We start from the raw sequence: 18,375 nt of genomic DNA on the forward strand, positions 1-18,375 counted from the left end.
GTGGAATAATCCAGGTCATGCAGGCCTAGACTGTAGTTGTCCAGAGAGACTGATGAAACTTCATGCCCCTTTCTTCTCTGCCTGGGTCAGGGATGGAACTGTAGGTGTGGGCAGCATTCTATGCAGTGCGGGTCCAAGATGACCACGGTTGCTCTGGTAAACTTCCAATTATTCAGTCTGTGCCAGCCAAATGTACCTGCAGTTACCTGTCAGAGGTGGGGCTGAAGCCTAGGCTAGGGCTGCAGGCTGATCTGGGTGAAAGAATCTGGTCCCTATGGTCACTGTGATTTTCAGTCTGCCCTGCTTCCCTTTTTGCCAGGTGTGGAGTTAAGATGGCGGCTATCAGACTCTTTCTGACTTGAACAGGTTCAAACTTTAGCTGTTCTTAGAATTATAATTTAGTCCACAGAATTTACTCATAAGTAGCTGAAGTTGGTAGCCAACTGTCTTTCCCTCCCCCGTTTTTGGGAAGCAGAGCTTTCAATTCCAATCGCAGAATAGCTCCTGAGCCGGCTTGTGCCTCCAGTGGAGGATGGGCACCAGTCTCTAGGGTGGGGAGTGCTCTACTTATGAGTCTTCTCTGCAGATGGGCAGTCTCCTCCTTCCTTTCCTTCAAGGATGTTGCAGGATGCTCTTCTGGCCTCCTGGAACTCCCAAACAGGTGCTTCAGCTAGCTCCAGATAGCTCTGGGTGTTTACTAATTGCCCTGTAGCAGGAGCTGATTGTTGGAGCACCTTACTCTGCCACCATCTTGCTGGTTGTCTGATAGAGGATTTTTAAAAGAAGAATTTGGCCATATATTTTCAGAGATAGTGGCTCTGGTTTCGTGCTTCAACAGCACTTGAACTGAACTCTGTGCTCACCCTGTCAACCAGCCACTCGGAACTGCCCTCCACTACATCTCCAGTGTCACACAGTCACCACAGCCTCTTCTCAGCTGCCTGCTATGATCAGCACGTCTACATTGCAGATGTGCCAGAACTATAACCAGAACTCAGAGGCTGCCATCAACTGCAAGATCAACTGGAGCTCTCTTTCTCTTATATCTACCTGTCAATGTCTTACTACTTTGACCATGATGATGTGGCTCTGAAGAACTTAGCCAAATATTTTCTTCACCAATCTCATGAGGAGAGGGAACATGCAGAGAAACTAATAAACTGCAGAACCAATGAGGTGGCCGAATCTTCCTTCATATCAAGAAACCAGAATGAGACAACTGGGAGAGTAGGCTGAATGTAATGGAGTGTGCATTACACTTGGAAAAAATGGTTAATCAGTCACTACTGGAACTGCACAAATTGGCCACTAACAAAAACAACCCCCACTGTGTGACTTCATTGAGACCCATTACCTGAAAGAATAGGTAAAGTCCATCAAAGAATTGGGTGACTATGTAATTTACTTGTGCAAAATGGGGGCCCCTGGCTTCTGGCTTGGCAGATCTCTTTGACAAGCACACTCTGGGAAACAGTGATGATAAGAGCTAAGCTTTATGCTAGCTTCCCCAGAACCACTAGGTGACTTCCAAGGCCACCATGGCAGTGCATGTGTGTTGGGTTTACCTTTTCTATAAGTTGCATCAGCATCCACCAAGTTCTTTCATTTGTACCAATCCTTCAAACAAAGTAATTTAGTACCCAGAAAAATAAATAAATAAAAGAAGAATTATAGCATGTTTGTAAAGAAATCATAATTTTCCAGTGGAAAGTGAAATATTGATGAAGGGAGGAAGGAAGATACTTTCTAGGGTGTTATTTTTAAGAGGTAGAGAGAATGGGACTTGGTATGTAAGTGGAAAGTTTGATTTTAGATAGGAGCTTGGATAGTTGATCTATGGTCACAAGTGAAAAAGCAGAGTATGTGTGCACTGATGCTGCTCAATGGATAAATATGGTGGTATGAGACTGTTGGAGTTCTCTTCTGGTTTCAATGTTCCCAGTGAATGAGGAAGCAAGGTCAGCAGAGACGAGGGGAAAGAGGGTTGTGAGGGTTTGGGAGAGAGGAAAAGGTGTGAAAATGCCCATGAGGAGAATGGGAGAGTAATGGACTAAGGATGTATAGTTTGATTGCCTAGTATCAGTAAAGACTCACTTGAAATTTGTGGTCATGAATTTAAAGAAAAGCAGTCAGCAACATTTTAGGTTCCTCTTCAGTCACACTCAAATACCCAGCAGCAGGTGTGGAGTCAACAGAGTTGAATTTAATGAGTTGAGGTTTTGCCAAGGGAGCGAAGGACATTAAAAATACAGTAGGATCAATGGATTGAAGGGTTTATGAGGCAGGTTCCTAGAAGTGAGGGGAGTGAATTGGAAAGATCAAAGGAAGTGTTCTGAGAATGAGATGCACAAAACTGAAATTATGGAAGGTTTTCAGCAGTTAATAATGACTGGGTCCAGAGAAGTATGTCTCAAATTTTAATGCGCATGTGCTTATGATTACCTAGTGATCTTGTTAAAAAATAGATCAGCAGGTCTGGAATAGGATCTGAGATAATGCATTTCCAATAAGCTTGTTACAGCTGCTGCTGCTGGATCAGGGTCTGCACTTTGAATAGCAAATCTCAAGAGTTGCACCACTGGAGTGAGTAGAGTACAAGGTAAATGGAGGCAAAGAGTTCTATTTGCTGGATGACCGGGTCATTGGAAGGAACAACTCTGTGGTGGTTGAAATCATCAAGAAATAAGTGGAGCTATTTTGAGAAGGTACCAGTGAGACAGAAGCTAAAACTGTTTAGAAATGAGGGGGAATGACCAGATGTCAGAATATGGGATAGTAATATAAACTGATGACATGAAATACTAAGGTATTAATGGCTTTCCATTTGCTAACACAGAAATTCTAAACACCCTTACTTAGCTTTTCAGGCTGTCCATAATCTATTCCTGCTCTACTTGGCGAAGCTTTAGTGCCCCATTCTGTATTTTCAAACACCCTCCCTTGCGTATGCTAATTCCTCCTGGCACCCCTAGTTCACCCCTAGAATACCTGTACCCTTTCTCTCTGCATATCTAAACCCTTCACTTACTTTTCAGAGTCCAGTTTAGATCTCACCTCCTCACGTGGGCCTTTGCTCATCATCACTGCTTGAAATCAATCCCGACTCATCTGTGCTCTTCCAGCAATTACAGTTCAGATACATTCTTTGGCACATATTATTTAATCCCTGGCTAACAATTATCTTTTCATGTATGTATTTTTTATTCACCTGGTAGATTATAAACTGTTTGATGACTGAATTGATCTCATAGTTTCTCTGTAGCCTTTAGCATAAGCTTCGACAAGGCTGATATTCAGAAATTTGTGTTGATTTATTGTGAACACTCTAGAAGTTGCAGGTGAGGCTCATCTGTGTAGAAAAGGTAGAAGAGGAGACTGCCTTTCCATCTTTTAGTCTCTCCTTCAGCTGAGAGGCCCAGCCACTGGCTTTGGATCACTCCTGGTGAAGCTCCAACTCTCCCTGGAACTGAGCTGCCTCTCCAAGAGAAGTGTCAGGGGAAGGAGGAAGCAAACAAACTGAGAAAAGAAATGATGCAGAAGAAGAGATTCTTGATAGTGAGAATTATTTAAGAGTGGGCTATGTTTTTACTTGGAACAACATCCCTTGGTTTGATAAATACATAACATCTTCTCCGTATGGGCACTCTGCAAGCAATGGGGATACAATGGTGAAAAGACAGAGCAGATCCCTGCCTGCCTGATACTTACTGTTTAGTGTCTGGATATAGTTTGAGTAGTACGGTGATGCTAATGCCTGTGATTACCCCTAGATAGTTTACATTCACTTATAATTACTTGGAGTCATTTCTGTGTTTTATTGATAAATTCCATAAACCACAAAATTCTTTAATGTGCTATTATGCCGCAGGATTAACTGTTCTACAGGTTAGAGCATGTAGTCGGGTAATGTATAATACTTGGATAAAGCTGGCACATCTTCTTCCTAACATCTTGCAGAGCAGTGCTGTCAAATAGAAATATAATGCAAGCCATACATGTAATTTAAATTTTTCTAGTGGCCATATTAAAAAATAATAAACAGGCAAAATTAACATTAATTTTATATTTTATTTAATCCAATATATTACAAATAGTATCATTTCAACATGAAATCAATATTTTAAAATTGAAGAGATTTTATGCTTTTTTTGACCCTGTCTTTGAAATACTTACAACATATCTCCTTAGGCCTAGTCACATTCCTGGTGCTCAGTAGCCACCTGTTGCTCATGGCTTCTGCCCTAGATGGTGCAGCTGAAGATCTACAGTGTTAAGTGCCATCCTGGTCCCTGAGCAGAGGTATAACTTCAGAAGAGTTGTCTGATCAGAGGACCTGGCGTCAGGACAGAGCTAGGGTTTCAGGGGAGGAGTGACTGCCAGGTGTCATAACTTATACTCTAACATGTAGCTAAAGTTTCCATTTAAGAAAAACTGACCTGGACTTTGCAGAAAATCAAAGAGTGGCTTTATCCTTTTTCAGAATAGATCAAAGCAAGTCCCTAATCCAGAACTGAGTCAGAACTAAGAGCTGAATTTGGGGATAAATGTCAGATCATATTAGGTGCCAAAGTTAATTTAAAGATATTTAGCAGGCCATAGATTCTTTAAGTGCCAATACATCTATAGAACAATTGCTATAGTTTTTATACTTTTTAGCTCCTAAGTTTTCACTTAGTTCCTGGTTTTATACTTGCTGCCCAAAGAAAAAGTTTTGTGAGAAGTCTAGGAAGGCACAGGATGATTCCCCTGAACTCTAATTCCTAATTAGGTGAGAGAAACAAATCATTTGGAGCGTCCCTCTTCGCCCCATCGGTGGGGTTAGGCTCCTGGCTCCACAGAAGGTGTCCTGGAGGATTGGAGGGCTCCAGCCTCACCCCTAGCTTTTGCAGGGGACCTCCACTTTGCTAAATTAAGCCTGGCCAGGCCCATTTGTGGACAGAGGCTCCAGTCAAGTGAGAGAGATTAGTCCTGCTAAGGAATGTGCTGGGGAGGGTCAGAGACTCACTGAGCTCATAGGTATTTATGTGGATATTTTCTCACTTGCCAGCTCTGTTGGGCCAGATCAACAGAGGCCTCTGAGACTCGACCAAGATTTTAACAGAGTGGCCATAAGGAATGAATCGCACAAGATACACTGAGAAGGATGCAAGCTAGAGATTAATGTGAATCTCAAGGCAGCTTGTATCTTGGGATCACTATACTCAGAGTCTATATAAAACAAGCAAAACCACCTAAATTTATTTTTGTTTTCTTTTTTACACATTTTTTAAAAAGATACATAGATCCCAAAAAATATTACATTAAAAAATATGAGGGCCGTGGACTTGGCCCAGTGGTTAGGGTGTCCGTCTACCATGTAGGAGGTCCACAGTTCAAACCCCAGGCCTTCTTGACCCGTGTGGAGCTGGCCCATGCGCAGTGCTGATGTGCACAAGGAGTACTGTGACACGCAGGGGTGTCCCCCACATAGGGGAGCCCCACGCGCAAGGAGTGCACCCTGTAAGGAGAGCTGCCCAGCGCGAAAGAAAGTGCAGTCTGCCCAGAAATGGTGACGCACACACGGAGAGCTGACACAACAAGATGATGCAACGAAAAGAAACACAGATTCCCGTGCCGCAGACAACAACAGAAGTGGACAAAGAAGATGTGGCAAAGAGACACAGAGAACAGACAACTGGGGTTGGGGTGGAAGGGGAGAGAAATAAATAAATCTTAAAAAAAATATATGAGGTTCCCATATGCAACCCCCACCCCCCCACACACTCCTCCCTCATCAACAACCTCTTTCATCATTGTGACACATTCATTGCATTTGGTAAATACATTTTGGAGCACTGCTACACTGCATGGATTATAGTTTACATTGTAGTTTACACTCTCCTCCCATCTGCTCAGTGGGTTATGGCAGGATATATAATGTCCTGCATTTAAGGACATGAAATGTCATTCAGGGCAACTCCAAGTCCTGAAAATGCCCCCATATCACACCTCTTTTTCCCTCTCCCTGTCCTCAGCAACTCCCATGGCCACTGTCTCCACATCAATAATGCAATTTCTTCCATTGCTAGAGTTACAATAGTTCAATAGTGGATTACCGGTAAGTCCACTCTAATCCATATTTTATTCCTCCATCCTGTGGATCCTGGGATGAGGATGTCCACTCCACCTCTAAATCGAGAAGGGGCTTAGATCCCACATGGCTGATGGATGTGATTCTCCTGCTTGCAGTTGTAGATGCTCTCGGTTCCCTGGTGTGGTGGTTGACCATCTTCACCTCCCTGTTAGTTGACCTGGGTAAGTCCAACAAACCAGAGAATAGGTATTGCAAATCTGCTGAGGTTCAGGGCCCAGCTGGCACATGGACAGTCCAGAGCTTCAAGTCTCCTGAGCAAACACCAACTCCAGCACCAACCACAGGTTCAGTAAAAATGACAGAAGACGCATGTGTACAGAGGTCACATCTGAGTCCAGCTCTGTCATACTCAGGAACACAAATTCCAAAGTAGGGCCCACTGGCAAGGCACTGAACTCCAGAACCATCTGCCATGACTGTAGAACCTGTGTGTCTCTGTAGCCCTCAGGAGAACCAGAGCCTGGGGTTGAATTTACTTTGGCTATCTCTGGAATCCTATTGAGATGTGCCTAAGTGCAACCCCTCTTATGACCTCCCAACTCATTTTGAAGTCTCTTAGCCATATAAACTCATTTGTCTTTATCATTTCTCCCTTTTATTCAATGTCTTTTTCTAGTTGTATTACCAGCTGGTGATTGTTAGTAATCTCTTGGCACCAGGGGGGCTCATCCCTGGGAGTCATGTCCCTTGCTGGGGGGAAGGTAATACATTTACATGCTGAGTTTGGCTTAGAGAGTGGCCACATTTGAGCAACATGGAGGTTCTCAGGAGGTAACTCTTAGGCACCCTGCAGCTCTAGGCCTAGTTGAAATTTCAGGTACACAGGTTCATAAGCATAGTTATCAGTACCAAGAGCTCATCATTAGACCATCCTTCTTCACTGGTCTTTGCCCTTGCACTTGGGAGATTGTTGCTATTCTATTGGGGAATGTGACAGAGGTCCCCTGGCTAGGAATTCAGCACTCCCTCAATTGTCATTTGTAAGTGTAACACTACAAATTACACTACTATGAAAATATTTGGGGATAGATTGCTAAACAAGGGATTGATGGATCCCAAAGATACATTGGCAATGCATGCAAATTACTGTTTCTCCCCTTAATCTTCCCAATATAAATTATTATAAAACTTTAAAAAATGGTATCCTAGCGTGACTTTTAATTTTCAATTATCTTAATTTAAATGATGTTAAGCCTCTTTTCATATATTTAAGTGGTATTTGTATTGCTTTTCCTGTAAATTGTTTATCTCACTAGCCAGGGGGGCTCATCCCTGGGAGTCATGTCCCTTGCTGGGGGGAAGGTAATGCATTTACATGCCGAGCTTGGCTTAGAGAATGGCCACATTTGAGCAACATGGAGGGTCTCAGGAGGTAACTCTTAGGTACCGTGCATTTCTAGGCCTAGTTGAAGTTTCAAGCACACAGGCTCCTAAGCATAGTCATCAGTATCAAGGGCCCATCACTGGACCATCCTTCTTCACTGGTCTTTGCCCTTGCCCTTGGGGGATTGTTGCTATTCCATTGGGGAATGTGACAGAGCTCCACTGGGTAGTATCTCAGCAATCCCTCAGTTGTCATGTGTAACTCTGCCTACTCTGACAATACCCAATGAATATCCAAACGTTTTTGTATACCCTATATACTATACATGCCCTGGAGAACTTTTTCCCAACCATGTGTCCCCCATCAATGATACCCCATACCAGTGCTCCTCCCCTGCCATGGTTGAACCCCTCTGTGATACAAAACTTCTTCAAAAATGAAGCCTATCCATCAGTTGGACTCCCGTCTACCATATGGTGAAGGCAGGCTCACTGGCATGCCACCCAGCCCACAAGCACTGCAGAGTGCCACCCAGCTTGCTAGCACCATGGGATGCCACCAGCCCACAAGTGCCATGGAGAGCCAACTCAGCAAGGTGACAAAACAAAAAGGGGGATAAGTGAAAACACAGTAGAGCACGCAGCGAATGGACACAGAGAACAGACAGCAAGCAAGCTGCAAGGCGGGGGGGAAATGAAGCCTAATGTATTGCCAAATTCAATTACTAGGAAAATGAAACAGTAATGATAGGTTTAAAGATTAGAAATAGAGTACGCAAAACCACGTAATTTTAATCTATCTTTTCTCAGGTTCCTCTACTCAGTGTTGACCAGACATAAATACCTCTCCTTCATACAATTCATACATCTTAACTATTAATACCTCTGGGGAATTTTACTTTTGTTTTTTACATCCATAATGTAAAATAATAATATTGACATGCATCTCCTCTATGACAGGTATTTTCATTTATAGCTTCTCATTTAATTTTCACAGTATCCCTGAAAGGGAGTGATATTAGCACCTTTAAAAAAAATCAAACCTCAAAGAAGGGAAACTTAAGTAAGTGATTTACCACTAGATTACGGAGAATGAACTATGGGAAACTATTTCTATAGGTAAAAAAGATTGAATATCTGCAATTTCACATGGTTCAACCAAATAGTATGTGAGGAAGCTGGAATTTGAACCAGGTCAGTTCTAAATTCTAATTCTAAAGTCTTCACGCTTTGCATGGTACTTGACCGCCTCCCTAAGCACCAGCTTGTTTATTTTCCCTTGGCAGTGCTGTTGTTTCAGATTTTTTTAAAAAAGATTTATTTTATTTATTTCTCTCCCCTTCCCCCATGTTGTCTGCTCTCTGTGTCCATTTGCTCTGCGTTCTATGTGTGCTTGCATTCTTGTCATATGGCACCGGGAAACTGTGTTGCTTTTTTTGTTGTGTCATCTTGCTGTGTCAGCACTCCGTGTGTGTGGCGCCACTCCTGGGTGGGTTGTGCTTTTTTTTTGTGTGGGGCGCTTTCCTTGTAGGGTGCACTCCTTGTGCATGGGGCACCCCTACACGGGGGACACCCCTGTGTGGCACGATACTCCTTGCATGCGGCAGTACTGCACATGGGCCAGCTCACCACACCAGTCAGGAGTCCCTGGGTATCGAACCCTGGACCCTCCATATGGTAGGTGGACGCTCTATTAGAGCCACAACCGCTTCCCTGTTTCAGATTTATATACCTCCTTCCTGGAAGACTAGAACTGGGAACTGTGAGAAAGGACAGCCCAAGGCATGCATCTTGAGTTGGTTCTGGGGGTGTTTCTTAGGAGGCTAAAGCCGGGAATAGTTACAGGATGGATGGGTCTGTATTGATTTGTATATTTGCAGCTATTTATAGCTGCCAGTATTTCCACACAGATATGGATAACTGATTTGGGATTCTCTTCTGTTTATCACACTCTCCTATAATTATATGTTTATTTGCCCCCCATAGGCTGTAAACATCCTGAAAACTGTGATTGTGTCTGTCATGCTTTTTCCAGCAGCTATTACAGTGCCTTGCCCACTTGCCCATACAAAGTAGGTGTTGAGTAAATATTTAATGAAGAAACAAATGGATTAACTAATGCTGCCATCTCACAAGTCAGCCTTCCTGTCCTTTGCCCAAGGAACTTGCTCTCTGGCACCCTTCCCCTCTCCTTCCCTTACCTCTGGTGTCTCTGTCTCTCTCTTACACATACACACACACACACACACACCCCTTACAAGAACCCTGGCTGTGTCTGGTCAAACACCTGATCTCAGAACGCATCCATGACCTTGGTGCTTATTCAGATGTGGCTGTCTGTGTTTGTCTAGTCGAGTGAACTGGGCTGGGAAAAGAAGGGTTTTGCTTTCAGGTCCCTATTAAGGACTGGGTTTGAAACAAGACCTGAAAAGAGTTGTTTTGCTATTTGGATGCAAATCATGGTTTTGTAGAAACCAAAATTTTCCACTTGGTTTTTTTCCATCTCTTTAGGGAACTGGACACCAAATCAGGCTCTGGCAGGAGAGTGTCCTGGCCTGGCAGAGTTTTCTAGTTAATAAGGCTGAGGCCACTGCTCTGGTTAATTGTAATCATGCTGTCCTTTCCCTGGCAGTGAAGGATACTAGTCACATGTTGGGGCAAATTTTATATCTAACTTGGGGCTTAACTGCACTAGTAAAAGACAGTGAGCCTGGAATCAGTTTACAGAAATGCAGGGATTGTATCTGAATAAAATCTTTCCTGCTCCTAGGGTCTAAGGACATAATGTTTTGCACTTGAATACTTTTTGGCTAAGCATCTCACAATAACTTGAAGATGAGCAATGCAAGTGATGGTATAATTATTACAGGGAAGAGGGAGAGTTTATGATTGAAGTTAAATGACCATAAAAACCTGACTCTTTCAGGCAACTAGTCTAGGGTTGCACAGAGACAACCTTAATGACAGAGCTAGATATTTAGACCCTATCGGCTTCTATTTTTGCTCCCAAACTAAATGAATGATGACTCACTTTGTCCACAAAAGAACTCACTTGGGACCTACTAAAATACATTTTAGGGATAGTGCAGCCCCCTTTCTCTTGGTCAGGGTAGCATGTTTTGGGAAAATATTCTGCTTATAAAGTATAAAATAGCCTGTTTTCTAGAGCTAGCGGCCTTGCCCAGTGGTATTAGAGAAGCCTGGAAAAGAAATGCAGTCTGCATACAAGAGATATCTGTGAGCAACACTCTTCCAAGACGGGGCATGATTCTAAAAAGATAACACTGTAAAGCAAAACCCATTCACTAAGAGGTACTTATTCCCACCTTGGGTGAATAATCCGAAATTGGGTGAGGGTCACCTCACAAGAGTTAGAGACACTTTCCTTCTGCTGAACTATTACTTTTTGAATTCTTATGGTGTACAAAATTGATTTAGAGTAGAATGAGGCCACACTTACTTTTGTCCCAAATAAAGACACTTTTGTGGAAGGCCTGCTCATCCCTGGCTTGTTTCCACCTGTCTTACAAAGGCACAGCGCCCCAGTGCCCCCTTTCCTTTGCCACCCACTGACTCTTACCCACCACTTATCACACTGATTGCTCCTCAAGGGCAAGGACTGTGATAGGAAGAAAAGTGCTTTGGTTTTGACAACCTTTAATCTCCAGAAAATACTTGCTGATTTTATTAATAAATGTATGCTGTCAAGCTTTTTTGTTTTGTTTTGTTTTGTTTTGTTCTGAGTGCCTGCCCTTAGCTGTGAGGGATATAAACTGCCTAAGACAAGGTTCCTTTCCTCAAAGGAACTTGATGACTAGTTGAAAAACACACTTAGTATGTGAAGTTAAATTCTAAAACTAAAAATGTAAGTTAGCAACTCAAGGCAGATGACAGAATTACTGAGGGCAAAAGACTTTTCTAGGCACTAAACCTAGAGGCGGAGCCAGAACTTGCAAATTCCTCTTTAAAAGACCCTTCTTTTTTTGTTATTTCTGCACCTCTTCCTTCTATCCTACGCCTCAGAATCAGTAGAATTCTGAGTTCCCCAAGTTTGAGAGGTACTTAGAGGCAGGTTTATTCTCTTCTTCCCTCTCTATTGGGGAGTATACTCAGCACACTGTGAGGTATTATACAAAGCCACCCATGGTGCTATTTTATTTAAGTCTGGTGGCTGAGAGAAGCTGCTAGAGGGAACAGAATATTCTTTGCTATCTATGACCTTGGTTTAGATAATTCCAGAAATGGAAAAAAAAAAAGAATATGGATATTTACCTTTTATTTGAACATGTTCCTTTTGACTCTTTATTATGGAAATTTTCAAGTGCACATAGAGAAAGAGGGCAGTATAAGGAACTTACTTGGACCTCTCACCCAGCTTCAACAGTTCTACCCACATTCTGCTGTTCTTTTCATTCCCTTCCCCCACTGTTCTGACTTCTTTCTGTTCTCCCCCACATCTTTAAAGCAAATGTACAAGATAGGCAAATCCATAGAGAGAAAGTAGATTAGTGGTTGCCTAGAGCTTTTTAGGATGCATTGTGCCTTCTATGGGGCAAAAAATTGACAATATTATTTATAAAGGGATAACCACATTGTAGGTTATATGAGCAATGGGTCAAGTAATAGAGTTAAACTGAAGCATTGGAAAGAAGTCAAATAACTGACAGTAATTGGCTACTGCTGGTTGCCTTTAACCCAATCCTATGTTGAGTTTTGTAAGTAAGAGTCAGGGTGGAAATCAATTCAGTAGAATCTTATGTTTAACATAGATTGCTGTTCAGTAGATTCTAATAGGCCACTGAGAAAGTGGTGTTTCCCGAAACAAAGCAAGCTACCAAGGGAGAAAGTTTGGTTAAATACAATTACTCTATAAACTTATTGTTAGACCTGCCCTCTAGTTATAGGTGTTAAATTATAATGAAAGCCCACTGTATTTTTTATCATTTAATTTCAGCTTCCTAATAATAATAAAACTCTTCCTGAAGTTAGATGGTTGAATAAATATTGTTTTAAGGACACACAATCAAAGAGGCTCTCTCCTCCCTGGTCTCTTTATTTCTTTTTCTTTTTTGAGTACATAAATTTCCTCAGACAAATTCATAAAGAGCTGATAAGATTTGGTAATAAAATAAGCAAATACAGGTAGTTAAGTATCCACTTAAGCTTACTTAGAATTTAACAATTTTCGTATGAATATTTACCCTTGGAGGATGGATAAATCTATGATAAACTATGCAGTGGTTTTTCTGCAGGAGGAGATTGCAGATGGGTAAGATTTCGATGTTATAAATTGGTGTTATTTGCATGACCATATGGTAAGATTTTGCAATACCCATGAAATTACTCTGATCCACTGGAGTAATTGCTCATCCAATTCAGGCTCTAACCCTGTGAAAATGAAGCTGTTTTAGTGATTCTGTGTGAGACTCATACCTTTTTGTCTGTTTGATTGTATAGGCATAGAAGTAAGGCCTAGAAAAGTAGTTCTACTTATCGTTCCCCTTTATTTCCACTTTCCCTCCTCCTTTTCATTTTTTCTATTCTCAAAAATTATAGCTACACTGAAGGATGTTCAGATTAGGTGTGTATTTGTGTACAGATATCTTACATATCCCACCTTTGGTGTAATTATTTTCTTTCCTTTCTGTAAGATAAATATTAGTTTAATATGTGAGAATTTCAGCTCTCCAAGCCAGAGTTGATAAGTTATTGTTGTTTTTATAGTTAATAATAGCTAACACTTTTTGGATGCTGACTGCATGGGAGGTACTATGCAATTTCCTTTTTTTCCCTCCCTTTTATTTTATTTTTTAGATTTAATTTAAATTTTTTAAAAAGATACTTAGATTACATAAATGTTACATTAAAAATGTAGGGGACTCCCATATGTCCCACTCCCTACCCCTCCTGCACTTTCCCACATTAACGACGTTCTTCATTAGTGTGGTACATTTATTACAATTGATGAACACATATTGGCGCATTGCCACTAAGTGTGGATTATAGTTTACATTATAGTTTAAACAATGTCCTGCACAATTTTGTAAGTTATGACAAGATATAGCAATGTGTTTTTGTGTGTTATTCACTTAGGCTTCTTGATAGATGAGACGAGTAAGGTTTTTAGAGTTCAGTGATGTGCCACGTTCTCTTCACACCTTCAGGGAACTATGCTCTTAATACCAGGCTTACTGCTTCCATATAGGCTTTCGTTTATTCATCACATTTATTGATTCTGTAATTTACCACATTTTACTAAATCAGATTAAAAAAAGCAGGCTTTCCTAGCAGGTCTCCTGGGCTGAAATGCTTAAGTCAGAGTGGAGTCCTGGATTTGGTTACTGCTTTGATCTTAGAAATAACCTTTGTGAGTTTCAATTTCCTTATCTTTAAAATGGGGGAACAGAAACTGATGTTTGTTAAGATCCTCAAATCTGTGGCTCTTTGGTCAAATTAATCCAAGTATTGACTGGGGATTTAGAAGATAGAGACCACATAATTTTGTCATGCACCATTTTCTCCCCATTTAGATGTATATATTTTTCCTGGTGGGGCTGGGAATGAAGGGGAGGGGAGTGAAGGTTGTTGAGCATCTGTGTGCAAGGAAGCGCTCCAAGTGGATTTTGTAGGTCGTCTCCTTTGAGCCTCCTAAACTCCCCATAGAATCATCATTATTATCTTCTCTAAAAAAGGAGAGCATCTGTCCCAAAAAGCAGAGAGCATCTACATCTGCAGTCAAGACAGCTCCACCCATTTGGCCCATGGGATCGAAGCCCACTCTCAATCGGAAGCAGAATGGGTATCACCATCCCCAAATCCTCAAGACAGAAGAATGAGCAGACATAAGGGGCGAATGCAACCACGGACCAAAGTAGACTTATTATTATTCTAGTAATGGAAGAACTTGTAACATTGATATAAAGGCAGTGGCCACCAGAGGTTCTGAGGGGAGGGAGAGGAAAGAACAGGAGTAACATGGGGCATTTTGGGAACATTAGAATTGTTCTGCATGACATTGCAATGATGGATTTTCCCATGTCTAGTTATTTTTCATCTGCAAGGCACAGAGTCACCGAGCACCCGCCTGACTCACACTTGCCCAGAGGCTGTCACTCTGGAGCTCCATGTACTGCAATGGCAGTAAGAATGGGAGTCTGATGCAGCCTGCAAATGATTTATATTCATTTCCCACCACTCCTTATCACGCACCAGCCCACTTAATCTGCACTGAACACATCATGCATTTATCTCATCCACCTTTGTTCGTACTTCACTTGAAATTCTTTTATTTCCTTTTTCTGTTTGTCGAAATATTACTTGTTGCTGCCTCACTCAATACAAATTAATTGCTCACTGCATAGATTTGCTGTCAGAGATCCCTCTCACTGTAAGCAAACCCAATGTAAGAAATTCCAATTTTATGATAGAGGTAAAGCATTGTTTTCAGAAAAGTCCACAAAATAACTTCCTTAAATAATTGCTTCCCTGGCTATATTTATTTATTTATTTTAAAAAAGATTTATTTATTTATTTCTCTCCCCTTCACCCTCCCCCTCCCAGTTGTCTGCTCTCTGTGTCCATTCACTCTGTGTTCTTCTATGACCGCTTCTATCCTTATCAGTGGCACCAGGAATCTGTGTTTCTTTTTGTTGCGTCATCTTGTTGTGTCAGCTCTCCGTGTGTGCGGCACCATTCCTGGGCAGGCTGCACTTTCTTTCACGCTGGGCGGCTCTCCTTACGGGGCGCACTCCTTGCGCGTGGGGCTCCCCTACACGGGGGACACCCCTGCGTGTCACGGCACTCCTTGAGCGCATTAGCACTGCACATGGGCCAGCTTCACAAGGGTCAAGAGGCCCGGGGTTTGAACCGTGGGCCCCCCATGCGGTAGGCGAACGCCCTATCCATTGGGCCAAGTCTGATTCCCCTGGCTATATTTAAAAACAAGTTTATACAGAGCAATTTGGTTTTCAGGAACAGTCCTGTATTAGTAAGAGAAATTGTTTTAATTTATACTTTGTTCTCTGGTGCTTTAGAGTAGACAGGGCTGGGAAGTGTTGATCATCCAGAGCCAGCCAAGAACAGGTTGGAAGAATGTATAAATTGCTCAGGGAAAGTCCTCAAACTGTAACAGTTCATTCCTCTTTGACTGGGTTGCTGATCCATCTGAATCCCATTGACGTCAAGGGCCATTAAGAGGGTGGGAGGAGGTGAGAAGCTATAAATCAAAGCAAAACTTCAGATAGGAACCTGGTTCCAGGGTATAGGGTTTGTGGCAATTTATGACAATGAATGCCTGTGTGCTTTTCAGAACATCGAGCTGAAGGTTGAAGTGGAGAGCCTGAAACGAGAACTCCAGGGCAAGAAGCAGGATCTGGATAAAACATGGTGAGCCTCAGTTTGAACCAGATGAATTCTATCTAGGCTTTTCCAGAGCATGGCTCCCTAATCTGAGAGCAATAGACTTGGAACCAAATTCCAAAAAGAGTTTAGCTGAATATCTTTCATACTCAGTCCTCTGGCATTTGGATGTTGTGTCAGTTCAGGAATTGAAACAATGAATTCTCATGTGCTTTCTTTTCCTTGGGCTCTCTGTCTGTTACTAAGACAGATAGACCTTGCCGTAAGTGGGTGAATTCATCAGACCTAAGACTGTAAACTTCCTATTGAACAGTATTCAACTAGTCAGAACACACAATTAACTTTTCTACTTTTAGTAGAGACAAATGCAAATAATCTTTATCAGGGATTATCAGTGGACATTTTCATACACTGCTGGTGAGTGTGCAAATTGTGACAACATTTTTGCTATGTGACACTATCCATTAAAGTTAAAAATAAGCATACTCTTTGATCAAATAATCCCTTGAAGGAATCTATCCCTTGTAAATAAAAGCATTAGTATGAAAGGACAAATATAGAAGGATGTTTACTGCATCATTGTTTATAATGGTCAAAAACAAGAAATAACTTGAGTGTCAATAAGGAAAGGACTGAATAAATGTTCATATACCCATACTGTGAAATATGAATATTCTAGTAAAAAGAATGAAGTAGCCCTATATTATTGTCCTGATGGGAAGTCCTTGATAGATAAAGGGTGGTGTGTGTGCTGAGTCTTGTAAAGATAAACATGAAGTTTGTAATGGGGAGACTTGGTTTTTAAAATATTTTCTATAGTTAAAATAGTTAATTTTACAATTTATAGTTTTTATAAGTTAAAAAAACTTAATTTTAAATGAAAATATGGTTACTAAAATGGCTATTGAAAAATAATTTTCAGATTATATCCTGGGATGAGTATACATTCAATTTGATCTGGCATTTCTTCTGTCTACAGTATTTCTTGATATTTAAGATGAAAAACCAGTTTCAATTATGCATGGAATTATTGAACACTTACTAGGACATTAAAATGAGCTTATAGATTTTAGAAAAACTTATAATAACAATGGAGTAATAAATATTAACATTTATATTATGCTTTTTTTTCCTTTTTAACTTTATATCCTCTCAATGTTGAGTTAGGTGGCATTATCCTTATTTTTACAAATGAGGAAACTAAGGTGTGGAGAGTTAAAAATCTTCTCAAATTAGTGGCAAACCCCACATCTTCTGGCATCAAGTTCAAGGTTCTTTTGACTTCACAGCTATGAACTCTTAAATCAGGGTTTCTGGCTGAGTGACTTGAAAAGTGTACTTCCCGTTGTTATAGTTAGTTGTTTATTGCATTTATTAAAGAATTTGGAGTCAAATATGGAATCAGAGTCAGTTCTTGAGGTCTTCCTATTTGAAAGTCTTGGGTTGTTCCCTTGATTTGTATCTCTTGAAAAACCAAGACTCTCCTAACTCCAAAAGACTCAAGATTAAAAAAAGCCTCTCGGATAGTGTTGAGTAGTATCCACTGTCAATCAAGGAATCCTCTCATCTTTAAGCAAGTTCCATTTGGTTTTCACGGACACAAATAGTAAAGCCCCACTGGTCTTGAATAGAGCACTTTTGATTTACAATGAGCCTATAAAGGTTCAATATTGTTCTCTGCTCTGAGAACAAGAAGATGGTCCATGGTTCTCAACAAATGGCTTAAAGAGAATAAAACCAAATCGGAATAAGATCGTTTAGCACCTGATACTGCCCTAAAATTTCTAATCCTCAGACACCAAGGGCAGCTGTTGTTAGTTATAAATAAGCTAGTGACACCTGACCCACTTTGTGCTAGTGCCTGGACTTTCATTCCTAGGGACACCAGAGAAGCAAAACTCAGTCAGAACCCTGAGCTTCCCTAGATTAAATGTCTGCTCTTTGCAACCCAGATTCAGGACAGTTTACTGTTGATTATAGATTGTAAAGGAGGAGACCATTTCTGTACCTGTCCAAGTGGATATCCTGTCCCAGTCACTTAAATGGAAAGGACACTTTAAATGCAAACAGCAAGAAAGGCAGAGAACTAGCAAAACACTCTGGGAAAGCAATCTAAATTGAAGAGTCCATTGAAAATGCTGAGTTCTGAACCATTTGATGACTACCTGCCTTCCACATGAAAGTTCCTCTTGAAGGAACTTTGGTCATAATGAAACCTCTAGGGAGTAAAGTATATTCTGACTGAAAAGTAACAACCAAAAAATGAAGAGGTTGAAGAAAGAAAGCAGCTCCACAAATGAGTGCAGAGGAAAAATGCTTTATTTTTCTTCTCATTAGTGTGACTTTGAACTACAGAAGCAACCTAGAAAGGTCCATTTGCCTCATTATATGTCTGGCTCTGACTGACTAATGCTCTGGGGTTTTAGGGCTGATGTGGAGAATCTCAACAACCATAATGAAGCAGAGCTTCGGCGCCAGTTTGAGGAGAGACAGCAGGAGACAGAGCACGTGTACGAGCTCTTGGAGAATAAGATCCAGCTTCTGCAGGAGGTGAGGAGGAA

At 41.2% G+C, this 18,375-nt stretch overlaps 1 protein-coding gene across 27 annotated transcripts in view; it reads left to right on the forward strand.

The window, feature by feature from the left end:
* The window catches only part of PDE4DIP (phosphodiesterase 4D interacting protein), a 233,367-nt gene that overhangs the window by 104,459 nt on the left and 110,533 nt on the right, over positions 1–18,375 (forward strand). For all 27 annotated transcript variants that reach the window (XM_012518040.4, XM_023583509.3, XM_023583515.3 and 24 more), the window contains 2 exons: positions 15,765–15,841; positions 18,241–18,364. In XM_012518040.4, the coding sequence (XP_012373494.2) occupies positions 15,765–15,841; positions 18,241–18,364 (201 nt within the window). The remainder of the gene's footprint in view (positions 1–15,764; positions 15,842–18,240; positions 18,365–18,375) is intronic.

This window comes from Dasypus novemcinctus, chromosome 13, assembly GCF_030445035.2.
Source record: "Dasypus novemcinctus isolate mDasNov1 chromosome 13, mDasNov1.1.hap2, whole genome shotgun sequence".
NCBI classification, from domain to species: Eukaryota; Metazoa; Chordata; class Mammalia; order Cingulata; family Dasypodidae; genus Dasypus; species Dasypus novemcinctus.